The sequence below is a fragment of the Oncorhynchus mykiss genome, chromosome 29 (assembly GCF_057628025.1).
Source record: "Oncorhynchus mykiss isolate SJ-2025 chromosome 29, ASM5762802v1, whole genome shotgun sequence".
NCBI classification, from domain to species: Eukaryota; Metazoa; Chordata; class Actinopteri; order Salmoniformes; family Salmonidae; genus Oncorhynchus; species Oncorhynchus mykiss.
Genome location: NC_143050.1, coordinates 15,572,873 through 15,585,299, shown reverse-complemented (window position 1 = coordinate 15,585,299; position 12,427 = coordinate 15,572,873). Strand labels below are relative to the sequence as shown.

The 12,427-nt window shown below is 43.2% G+C and overlaps 1 protein-coding gene across 1 annotated transcript; it reads left to right on the top strand.

Moving 5' to 3' along the window:
- The first annotated feature begins 9,562 nt into the window (after nucleotides 1-9,562).
- On the top strand, nucleotides 9,563-11,190 carry LOC110509377 (GS homeobox 1-like). The gene is made up of 2 exons (XM_021590275.3): nucleotides 9,563-10,163; nucleotides 10,302-11,190. The coding sequence occupies exons 1-2, from the start codon at nucleotides 9,641-9,643 to the stop codon at nucleotides 10,652-10,654; spliced, it is 876 nt and encodes a 291-aa protein (XP_021445950.3). The 5' UTR covers nucleotides 9,563-9,640; the 3' UTR covers nucleotides 10,655-11,190.
- Nucleotides 11,191-12,427: the final 1,237 nt, after the last annotated feature.

Genomic DNA, 12,427 nt, shown 5'->3' with positions numbered 1-12,427 from the left:
TGTGCATGCGTGTGTATTTGTGTGATGATGTGTGACACACTCCAGATGAAAAGTCTCAGAGCCTCTCAGATCCACACAACAGCCAATGAAGAATCAGTGACTTTTATTGGTGTAGAATAAAAGGATGGGATGAAAGAGTCAAAGCCTAAAAGAGAGAAAGAAGGGATTCAGAGGGAGGGGCAAAGGAGTGCAGGACAAGGGCTCTATCCATCACGGCCGTGGAGGAGAGGAGACGCATTCCACCTCTCAGAGCAGGAGGATACACTCACTCAAGCCACAATGGAGGGGGAGGCTGGGAGAGACTGGGAGGGGCGTCCATCAATACTCAACCTCACCCATGGACTCTCTGTCCACACAATCTCAATTCAGCTCCCAGTCCAATTCACTGCCCTCTGTGGGCATGACAAATGTACATTTCTGATGCCAAAAGCATTCCTACCCACAACTTAGCAAAAACAAAACCACACTGCACTAGCTCATGGTTTACACCCTAGGTTGTTGGTTTCAGTGTCACTCATGTCTTCTCCAAGTTTTACTTTTTTTTTAAATCTCTTCTATTCAGTCTGTTCCTGTGTTGGTGTCATTATTTTGGAGGTCTCTCTCTCTCTTTCTGTCTGTCTCTCTTTCTCTCTCGGCTCTCTCTCATTCTCTCTCTCTCTCTCTCTCTCTCTCTCTCTCTCTCTTTCTCTCTCTTTTTTTTCTCTCTCCCTTTCTCTCTTTCTCTCTCTATCTCTTTCTCTCTTTCTCTCTCTCTTTCTCCCCACCCCAGTCAGTCAAAGTAGGCAGTGAGGAGCAGAGGGTGGTAGGATGGTTCGGAGGTGGTGGTGGGGGGGGGTTAGTGGGGATTGGAGGGCGGAGGGAGCAGGTGATGGCTTTCTGGAGTGCACCCTTTCACATCTCTCTCTTTCTCTGTCTGAGCAGCGTGAAGAGGTGGGAGAGATGAGGGGCCTCCTCCTCACGCCCCCAGGGGCTGCACCTGCCAGGGGTGAGGGCGGTGAGTGTGAACCCTGACATTGTACCCTCCGGGCTTGCTCATTTGATGCCCATACACAGGTAATATACGTATACAAACGCACACTGTTACACACACATGTTGAGTCCCTATCATCCAAACAAGCACATATTTTGTGTACACTTCACACACACACATTTCACACACAACTCAGCATGCTTACTGATGTGAAATTACTAATTATCATTTGAAATGTTTGGAAATGTATACATTTTCAGAGTTGTATTTAGTGTTAAGGAATTAAGACTTGTTGAGCTCTTGTTTGTTATCTAGCGCTGTTTTGTGAATTACTTTTACCTCTGTTTTGGGTTGGTTATTTTCTGTACAGATGACCGGTCTCGTGGCTGTGTATAGTTCTAAATGTAGTGCTGAGAAGTCCCGTACCTGAGAGTTCTGCTCCATAATGTAGGGTTTGGCCCTGTACTGGTTTGTGTCATCTTGGAGTGGTTCTGTTTGAGTATCTTCCAATTAATCTTATTCGTCTGTGGTCCATCACGGGAGTGGCATCCCAAAAACTAGGTCTCATTTATTAAAGTAATCTGTGCACAGGCTGTCATAACGGTGCTGGCAGCTCTTGTTATGTTTGACAAACTGGCAACAAATTAGTATTATTCAGTGTGCGGAGGTCCGTTTGGGTTCTGTCAGGACTCAGATCAGTGCGAAGGTCGGTGTCAGTGGACCCCTGGCCCGGGCCAGCTGAAAGCCAGTGTATTGGTTTCTATGGTAATGGAGGAGTAGTAACCCCCCCACTCAGCAGCGTCCCGCCGCGTGTCGCCTCCTCAATAGAGCGCATCTGCAGAAAACGGGGGACCCTCTGAAATGGGCAGTGACCCGTCCCCAGCAGCCACAAAAAAAGCAACAAATTTTATACCCCAGAACCACAGAGTTGGGCTTTTTCTCAGCGCTTACGTCATAACTCAGAGACAAAAAGCTGGGACAGAGCCCTGCACTGTCAAATGCAGAGAGAGGGAGAGAGAGGACTAGGGGAGGGGTGGGGGGGTGGTCACCCCGGTCATTAGGGTGGGGGGAGAAGTCAGATGCAGGAATGAATGAGAGGAAAAAAATCAAACGAAAACTTAAACAAAAGCTGGCTCCAAAACACAATGACGGCCATAGAGATTTGGTAAGAAAAGGGGATATTGGGTTATGAAAATGAATCAGGGGGCTATTCTTACTCACGTCCCCAAATGTCTCATTCATTACCCTGAAAGTGTCGCTCTCGCCTTGGCAACAGCTCACTCATTTCAGGACTGGGTACAGTTTTACATTTTCATCAGATTTTACACTGAATTGAGCAACTCAACCTTCACCACAGCATTTCCACACAACATGTGTTCTGCTATAGCACCACTTCAGAAATAAAATTGCCAACAAAAAATATGCTCCTGCCTCAAACATAATACTGTTTTTACCATTATAGTGCAAAGTAACAATGCAATTCACCAAACACAGCTCATCTATTCTAAAACACTGCTCCAAAATAATTGTAAAAGTACTGAATTTAAAACAATGCTAACATTAATATTGCACCTTCTCCATCACAATATCTTCTCTTAAACTAATAAAAACTGATAGTAAGTGTTAAAAGGAGAATGATGAGAGAGAGGGGAAACTTCAGGGGGGGAAATGAACAGGATATAAGAGATGATGGGGCCATCCAAGCAGCAATGCAATCCTGAGAGCTTAATTATACAATCCCATTATTGCAATTAAACCACGTTACTTTGAGTAAGAAATGATATAAACAAGTCAATACAAACACAATAGTAATGTTGACAGTTTGCAGGCAGTGGCAGCTTCCCACCCTCCCCAACCCCTCTTCTATTCTCCTCCTCCCTCCCATGGCTCAGTTGTCAATCCCAGGGGGGATCCAATTAATTAAATTAAGCGAATACACAAGTACTGTGGGACTCTATCAAATAGCCTATGGTTTACTTGTTCAAGTATATCTGAAACTAGTTAGCTAGTTCACTAAGAATACATGTTTCTTCAAAAATATTTAGAATTTCAACCTGTATCCTCAACTTCCAGCTTTCATCATAGGACAATGCTGTGTGATTGGAAATTGATTTCAGATAGCATCGCAATCTTGGAAAAGTGCTTGAAGTTTAACCAAATTTCTCCCTCCTTCCTATACGGTCTATTCTTCTTTTCAAGCACATCTCCCCACCCCTCCCTCCCGCTTTCTCCCGCTTTCTCTCCAAGAGCCAATGTAGCCAGCTCACAGAGAGACATGAGAGGAGCTGAAAGAGGGACGATGAGAGAGCGAGATGGCTACAATGAAGGAGGGGAAGAAAAGAATGAAGGGAGGGAACTAGGGAGGAACAGAAAAGTAAAACGATTAAAAGGAGGGAGGAGTAGAGAGAGACAGGCAGCACTCGTTTGGGTCATAACTCTGTGCACATGACTAGTTTCTGTGGGTTTCTTATGACTTTTTCTAAGGAGAGGGAAGGAAAGTGGTGGAGAAAGTGGTTTGCCATTCTTTCACATATTGTTGTTAGGGAGTGTTTGGGTGTGATAAAAGGACAGAAACAGAGAGCGGAACAAAGGGGGGAGGGGGGGGGGGGGGTACCTTGGCTGAAGGCACTGTCACTGACGTCCCCAACACTTTGAACAACTTGTCAATGGAGATGCTGAAGTGGCCGCATTCTAAGCATTCTGTCACACATTTGTGTACAAACCGTTGAAAGAGCTTGCTGACCTGCCCATCGCCCTTTATTGCAGTTCAAATGGCAAGGCGCATGCATTGTGCCTGGGAGTTCATTAAATTCATTGGTTTGACCTGTTATTTTTAAAGCCGAAAAGTCTACTGAATCAGCCATACAAAATGGCCTGATGACCTCCATAGGGAAACAGACCCCTTTGAACAGCATGCCAAAGCTTTCATATAGGAATGAAAGCCAAAGGGGACATTTTAAAACATATCTATACCATAACAAATGTATTCACATCAAAAGGGTATTATGTATGCAGAGTGTCATTATCAAACGTCCATTAGCTCTATACTTCACTATAGGTTGATGGGCATTTCGTCAAAAGGCCTTATGGCCTAGTGCAGTCAAAAACTTGATTTTCCTATGTTTTATACTGTATGCATTTCCACACTATGAGGTTGGAATAATACTGTGAACTCATGAAAAAGGATGATAATGCCCTTTTAGTGTAAGAATTGTTTGAAAAGACCACCTGAAATTTCAGCCTGTTTTGGTGGGATGGAATTTTGGCCTGCTTGGTGAAATCACCAGGCCATAAATGAGTAAATAGACCAATAAGCAAGAGAGTTACAAACCTCTCTGCCAATAACAGTTAGTTTTCAGTTTTCCCCTTCCCACTCACACCACTTCCAGACAGACCTAGCTAAATTCTTGCTTGAGAAATGTATTTTTGCTACAAAGCCATTTTTAGTTATTTTTAACCATTTTGATTGAAAACAATCACAGGTACTTAATTGTTGAGATAAGGTACTTAATTGTTGAGATGCATTGGAGCTTTAAGCCAACATGAGTTTCCATATAATCTCACTGACTGTATTTATCAGACCTCAGGATGCAGACAGTTCGAAGTAACAAAAGTTTATTTCAAAAACAGGGGGTAGGCAAATGACAGGTCAAGGGCAGGCAGAGGTCAGTAATCCAGAGAGGAGTCCGAAAGGTACAGAACGGCAGGCAGGCTCAGGGTCAGGGCAGGCAGAGGTCAGTAATTCAGGGCAGTGTCACAAGGTACAGAACGGCAGGCAGGCTCAGGGTCAGGGCAGGCAGAGGTCAGTAATTCAGGGCAGTGTCACAAGGTACAGAACGGCAGGCAGGCTCAGGGTCAGGGCAGACAGAGGTTAGTAATCCAGGGCAGTGTCACAAGGTACAGAACGGCAGGCAGATTCAGGGTCATAGCAGACAGAGGTTAGTAATCCGGGACAGTGTCACAAGGTACAGAACGGCAGGCAGTTTCAGGGCAGGCAGAACGGTCAAAACATGGACTAGAGCGAAAAAAGGAGTACAGGGAAAATGCTGGTAAGCTTGACAAGACAAACTGGCAACAGATGTACAGAGAACACAGGTATAAATACACAGGGTATAATGGGGATAATGGGGCAAATGGGCGACACCTGGAGGGTGGTGGAGACAAGCACAAAGACAGGTGAAACAGATCAGGGTGTGACAGTATTAAAAGGGGTCTGACCTCAGCAAGAACAAGATGCTGAATTTGTTCTTCTGTGTACTAATTGGTTCCTACAGTGCACAAATTCGTTCTCTGCTATTTGACCATAGGAAAAACAGCTACTCTGTAGATACTGCAATACGGGTTTGATTGAATTGATATTGTTGAATACTATTATTCTCTTATATTGGTTTATGAATGCATGTATAGCAACTTATTGATGCATTCATTGATTGGGCATTATGAAATGGTATAGTGCTGTTATGATTAGTCATAATGATATCACATGATTTTAAAAGTATTCAGTTCACCTGACTTTAGGGACTTTAGCAAGTTTGGTAGGCTACTAACAACCATCAGCGCCATTCATTTACAGGGCGCAGTTTTGGAGAAGCCTACTACTGTGACTCAACAGCCATATGGAATTTGACTATGGTCATGATTGTGACTGCAGATGTGGCGGTAATACGGTCACCATAACAGCCCTCTTCAGGTGACTTCCACTCTTGCTGTAGATTTACAACCCACCTCACACTGCATCGTAGATATTTGATGATACTTCCCATACATAGCTAACTTGTGGTGGGCACTAAACCCATACTTTACGTTTATATTCTTCACATTCCTTGGATGATTGCACTTTACTGTCAATCGCTCTGAGTAATAGTGTCTGCTAAATGACCCAAATATAAATGTAAATGCAAGAAAATGTGTGTTTATCTATGTTCAAGTTCATCTTGATAACTCATATTGCTACCAAATGGAGCAGGACACACACACACACACACACACAGACACACACACACACACACACGCACACTTAAGGATTCATTAGTCCCCATGGTGTGCTGTACATATTGCACTACTCAGCTGGTAGTTGGGTTAGCAGTGTTGTCTGTTGGACTGGTGGCTCTGCTGAGCATATGAATGATAATCAGGCCTTTGTGTGCCTACCCATAGTGGTGCAGCAGGACTTGCAGTCTGTGCAGTCGCCTCAGGGGAAGATTAGGAGGGGCAGCCGGCCCTCTGTGTCACATCGACAGTCACAGCGCCCGTCCGGCTCGGCCAAACCCCACTGGGACCCTAAATCCTGTTACACTGTCAGCTAAGACCATCCCTCCTACTAGAGATGTGTGGCTGTAAAATGTGTGTACATATTAAGTAGGGGGGCGGAGTGTCTCAAAAGGATGAATAATTCATACTAGAAGAAAAGGAGATATTGACTACATCCCCATGAACAGAGTGCCCTCTTTATTTTATCAAATGGGAGATCTTTAGACTCACACACAAACCCATGAAAATATCATTTTCTGGTGGCACAGCGGGTGCTGGCCAGTATCATCATCAACATCATGCATAAAAGATGTTCAACTGGAATCATGACTATTGTTTATTGGAATATTTGATTAATGGTTTGGCTATTTTCAGTTGTTGCTTTTTCAGTTGTATGGTTTGTGACATCACACTATTGAATACTTATTAGTGGATTAGCTTAAATGTTTATCAGATTCTTATTCTATTTGTTGTTTGACTTGAGTGAGTCATCTATTTGTTGTTGTACTTGTAGATGTTCACTGCTTTTGTTTCTAGTGAATGTTAGGCTGTAGCCTACTTTATGAAATGAGGACTTCATAACAGTGTCTAGAGTATCTATGAGGATGCTGTTTTGCTCAGACAGGGAACTGCAGAGTAGCTGTTTGATTTGTTTCAGTAACAAAGTCATTATACTAGATGAGATTTCTTGCACTTCTGGCCTGCGCCTCCAGAGGGCCATGTTTTCTGAGGTCAAAGCTATTTGTCGGTCTCCAGTTGGGATTACAAATGAGGATGAGCCTCCCTAAGTAGCGACCCCCAGCACCCCTATATTCCTACCCACGGGATGACAGCTATGACCGTTATTTTGAAAACGATTTCCTTTGATAATATATTTAAGCAATGGGCCGACTCTAAACGCCAACCAGCCAAGCAAATGTTACTGTCCTAATAGTGACCAGATAATTAAATGTAACCCTCCACCTGTTGAAACAGCACCAATTCCAGACCAATTTTATTGTGCCTTGTGAGATCATACCCCAACAAACTCTGAGCCTCTAATGTTTAAAATGTTTGTTGTGAAAATAAGGAAATGCATTTAATTAATGAATTGGTACATTAATACAACATTATTAACCCATTTTGTAATTCAAATTTAGAATACAGCATATAATTGAGAGGGGATGTGGTGGGTCAAGGGACTGGAGCGAGATTGGCCTATTAGTTAATGGAAGACGCCTGGCATACGGCGTCCAAGAGAATGAAAGGCCTAATCCCACTCTGTTGCAGATAACAGGCTCTTGTCCGCATGAATCTGTACCTACAGCTTGTTTAAGGGTTTAATTGCTCCTAATTTGTGCGGTAAATACCTGCTATTATGGCGCTGCAAAGTTGCGACCAAATTATACCCTTAATGTAAGTCGAGTGGTATTTTCCACGGAGTAGAGTCCCTGGTCATTTTACAGGAGATAAAACAAATAGGTTTGTATGCTGCATATGGGCGGGCTTGCTTCTAGACTGAAAAGCCATTATGTGAGCGGCTCGGTTCTGAACTGAAAAGCATGAGCGGTGAGCAGACAGGTAATTGTCACGCTTGTCAAGGACCACCAGTGACACCAACATTTTACTCTGCAACGTCGCAGCCATAAAGGTGTCCAGTGTGTTATGTGGTCATGCACGCATGAGAAGTTGTGGATTTTTTTGCACCTTGCAAAATTAACAGACTCTAATAATAAGATGTAATTTATACATAGCCCATTGCAACATATTTCCTTAGCCCAAGAGTTAGTATTGTCATTCGTGGGAAAGATTCCTTGCCCATGGGAATTAGAAAGCTCTAGACATCCTGCCGTAGCGCACTTGTTGCAGAAAGCACACTAGCAACCTGGGTAGAAAGCATGCATGTAAAATATAAGATTTTAGATATAAAAAATGTGGAAACTCCAGTCGTAGCCCAAACTGGTGACAAAACCTTATATATTCATGTTATGGTTTTATCCAGTTGCTATCTGATATGTGTTTATAAGCTTTATAACCAATTACCCATCTTATTTTCTCTCTCTTCCTCTGAGAAAGCACTGTTTGAATTTTGAAAGAATATTTACATTTGCGTCATCTAAGTTTTCAGAAAAATAAGAAGTAATGTGAATAAAATAGGGAAGCTTTTTAGGGACAAATCAAAAACAAAAAATAAAAGAAACGCAATACGGCTGGGAGGAATATAAACGACAGTTCACTGTTTACTCAAACATTAATGGTTCCCATCCCTTTGAAGGTGTTGTTTAGAAGACCTAAAGTGAAAGAAAATGTTTTCCTATTACTTAATTCAATCAGAGCGAGGCGGGGGCTTTCACGCGCACGCATTTGGCCTCTCTGTGACAGAGTCGCCTTTGTGTGCGTCTATCCGCCGCTGTCACACACTTTAATTCGAGTCTCTTTCTCTTGCATTGAAAACTCTCCACAATGACATTCAATAAGGGCCGGCGAGTGAAAACCTGGTTATTTTTATATATTCTTTCCCGGACTCGGCGGGGGCCCGGGCACAGGAATTAATCACTGGTTTGAACCGCATTGCCTTCAGGCTGTGACTTGTCCTTTCTGTGTCTAGAAATGATACATTGGCCTCAAAATGGACAAGTACATTCACACGTTTTAAATTAAACACGTATTTGTTTGCAGATAGTCCTGCAGATAGTCCTACCTTTAGCAGCAATCAATAATATATATTATATATATAATATAGCCTATACTTAATACTTATATTTTCACTTGTATAGACAAATAGGTCCTAGTATGTCATGTGTTCACAAATATTACGACATACTTGCAAGTTCAACATAGAAGCCTTAACGATGCCAATTAAGGAAGGTCCTCTCCAGCATAAATTAGAACAACATGCAAACGTTTTATTGTATTATGAGACTAGGAGGCTATTGTGTTTCCTGCATCTTTTGTGTGGCATGCATATGTGCTTGGATTCCAGAACATATTAACTTACAGCTTATTTAACGTAAACATTACAGAGCAAATACCACTCAACTCCCCAACTGTTACTCATGATTGGTCAAGTTAAACACATTCTCTGTCATGTTATGCGGAAAGTGTGGGCCTAGTTAGATAAGTGCTGATGGTGTTCCATAAATGAGTAGATTTTCTGAAAACAGACAGACCAGTAGAAATGGCTACCCCAGTACATTAGCAAAATGTTTGTTTCTCAAATTATAGATATGAAAACGTAATATAATAAGTAAGAGCGAAGCTAACATGTAGAAGGGGTAGTGCCGCCTCTTGCGGCGTGGGTGGGGCTGACAAGAATAGACCACATTATGCAGTTCATTTAGTTAACAAGTGAAATAATGAGGAAGCGTGCAGTGTGAATGCCAAGAGAAAAGGCACAAAACCCTATTGAGAGCTCTTAGACGCTCACGGCGTAACCGTCACATGGCCGGACCGGGACTACAACTATTTAAAGAGCGTCAGTGTCCTTTCAGCACCACTCCGCTGTCCACCCGCCAAGCAAGCAGTTCAGAACGAAACAACGCGCTGACTGAAAAAGTTTACCAAGTACTGAGCAGCAAGTTTGCAAAGATGCCGAGGTCCTTTCTTGTGGATTCCTTGATTTTGAGGGAGGCAAATGATAAAGGGAGGGAAAACAATCCACCTTTATTTCCTTACGCTATGCACCCGTCTCACCCACTCCATGGGCTGTCCGCAGGCTCTTGCCACTCACGGAAGGCTGGCTTGCTATGCTTCTGTCCGCTATGCGTATCCCAGCTCCACCCATCTCCACCGACCTTGCCACTCCTCAAGGCATCCTTCCCTACCTTCGGCTCCCAGTACTGCCATTCTGCACTATCGAGGCACCACACGTCCTCCACCGGCGTCAACCTCAACCACGGTCCGGGGATATATCAAGCAACCTATTCGGTTCCAGACCCACGACAGTTCCACTGCATCTCCATCGGTGAGTAAAACATATTGAATGCACAATTGATACTTTTACACAGAATGAGCGTCATCAGCTGAATGAACATTTACTCCGGTGTTTTATTTAGCATTTTGGATAACTTAATTAAATGTGGATATTTTTTTGCTTTTACAGAAAACAACAACAGCCAACTTCAGAGCAGCAAGCGCATGCGCACAGCCTTTACCAGCACGCAACTTTTGGAGTTGGAGAGAGAGTTCACTTCCAACATGTACCTCTCCAGACTTCGGCGCATTGAGATCGCCACATATCTAAACCTGTCAGAGAAGCAGGTCAAGATCTGGTTCCAGAACCGCAGAGTGAAACACAAGAAGGAGGGGAAGAGCGGCGCGCACAGATCCGGTTCCCACAGTTGCAAGTGCTCGTCCCTGTCATCTGCACGGTGCTCCGAGGAGGAAGAGGACATGCCCATGTCCCCCTCCTCATCAGGGAAAGAGGATGATGGAGACCTGTCCGTCTCTCCCTGAACTTCCCCTGATCTTCCCCGATCCTCAACAGAGACAATTCCATAGCACCTGTGGAATTCTGAATGCAGCCAAAAAGTCGACTGTTCTTATCGTGTTCAGTCACCTGTACATAGGAAGAGAATAAAATATATAAACAGGGAATTTCTCTGGAATGTTGTATAATTGTATACATGTTGTTCGTTTTATATGTAGTTTTTTTCTGATAACGGTCCATTCGTTGTTGCCAATGGATTCTATTACAGCTAGACAGGTCGATATTGGTTTTATGATATACCCAAATGAATAGCAACATTTGTTAGTATTATTTTTGTAAAACAATAGCTGTATTTTGTATAATGGTGAATACTGGCTAGCTTTAAGCACATTATTTGGATGGAAATGTGACGGAGATATTGTGTGCGGGACGAAAAAGAAATCCTCACAATGTTACATCACTAATAGCCTATCAAACTGTTATTATATCTTCAGTGTATTTGAAAATATTTATTTATTTAAACATGTGAATACTTAAATAAAGAATATTTCTTAGTGATATACTCATGACTCTGTGTAAAATTGTTTACACTTGCGCACCACTGGGAGCGCAAACACAGACACTGGGAGCGCAAACACAGACACTGGGAGCGCAAACACAGACACTGGGACGGAAAAACACAGACAGTGGGAGCACAAACACAGACACTGGGAGCGCAAACACAGACACTGGGAGCGCAAACACAGACACTGGGAGCGCAAACACAGACACTGGGAGCACAAACACAGACACTGGGAGCACAAACACAGACACTGGGATCACAGACACAGACACTGTGAGCACAAACACAGACACTAGGAGCGCAAACACAGACACTAGGAGCGCAAACACAGACACTGGGAGCGCAAACAGACACTGGATTCGCACATACAGAGCCGTTGCGCACTGACTTCATTCGTACTATCAACGGCACAGCACCGTGTGGAAACGTTAACAGGATATTAACTTAAGACATCATTAATAAAATAAAATGAAAAACGACTCACCGTGGATACGTTTAGTTCAAAATATGTTACCAACTACTTTATGCAGAGTTGGATATGGCATGGCATTTGGGTCAGTTTACTGGTGATACTGTGCCACCTTCAGAATGCGTGTTGTGTTTGTGATGTCCATTCCACATTTATTTGTGTGTGCATGTTCACATAGCCTATACATTAAGTCTATACATTATCCTATACATTCATTTATGAATCCAAAGGAGATGCTACATATCAGATAGCTCATGTGCATCATTTACGCACACGGTCTGTTTACTTTCAAGAGTGGACAGAAGAGAAAAAGCGGGCAGCTGAAACGTTTTTCTGTCCAGGGAAAAATCTAGGCACTTTTCCGTAGGTTGTACTGAGTATTACGCACAAAGACACTTGGTAATGCATGCTTTTTGCCACATGAAAATGGTGCAGCTCTACATTTTAGATGTCCGTTTGAATCCAGTTATTTTGCTAAAGTGTTTCAAAAGAAAGGTTCCCCTGTCTCAAGACAAGTGCTATGGGGACGGTAATCTCTGTCAAGAAGTCTTAACAGCCAGACATTCATGCTTTCCCTGGGGAGAGCTCTCAAAGCCCGCGTTAGCATGCAGGGGCCCTCGGAGCTCCACATTGCGGCTCTCGCTCTTGTCATATCAGAAATCCGCTTCATCCCAATGTCCTGATCCGTCTCGTGCCAGGGAGTTAATAACCACTACGGGGTGTATTAACGAGTGAATGAAAGTGAGCAAATGAATACATTCATCACTG

Excerpts from the sequence above, each read along its gene's own strand:
- LOC110509377 (XM_021590275.3), top strand. The coding sequence starts at position 9,641 with ATGGCCGGACCGGGACTACAACTATTTAAAGAGCGTCAGTGTCCTTTC. Across the intron at positions 10,164-10,301 it reads GTTCCACTGCATCTCCATCG|AAAACAACAACAGCCAACTT; the intron begins GTGAGTAAAACA and ends TTGCTTTTACAG.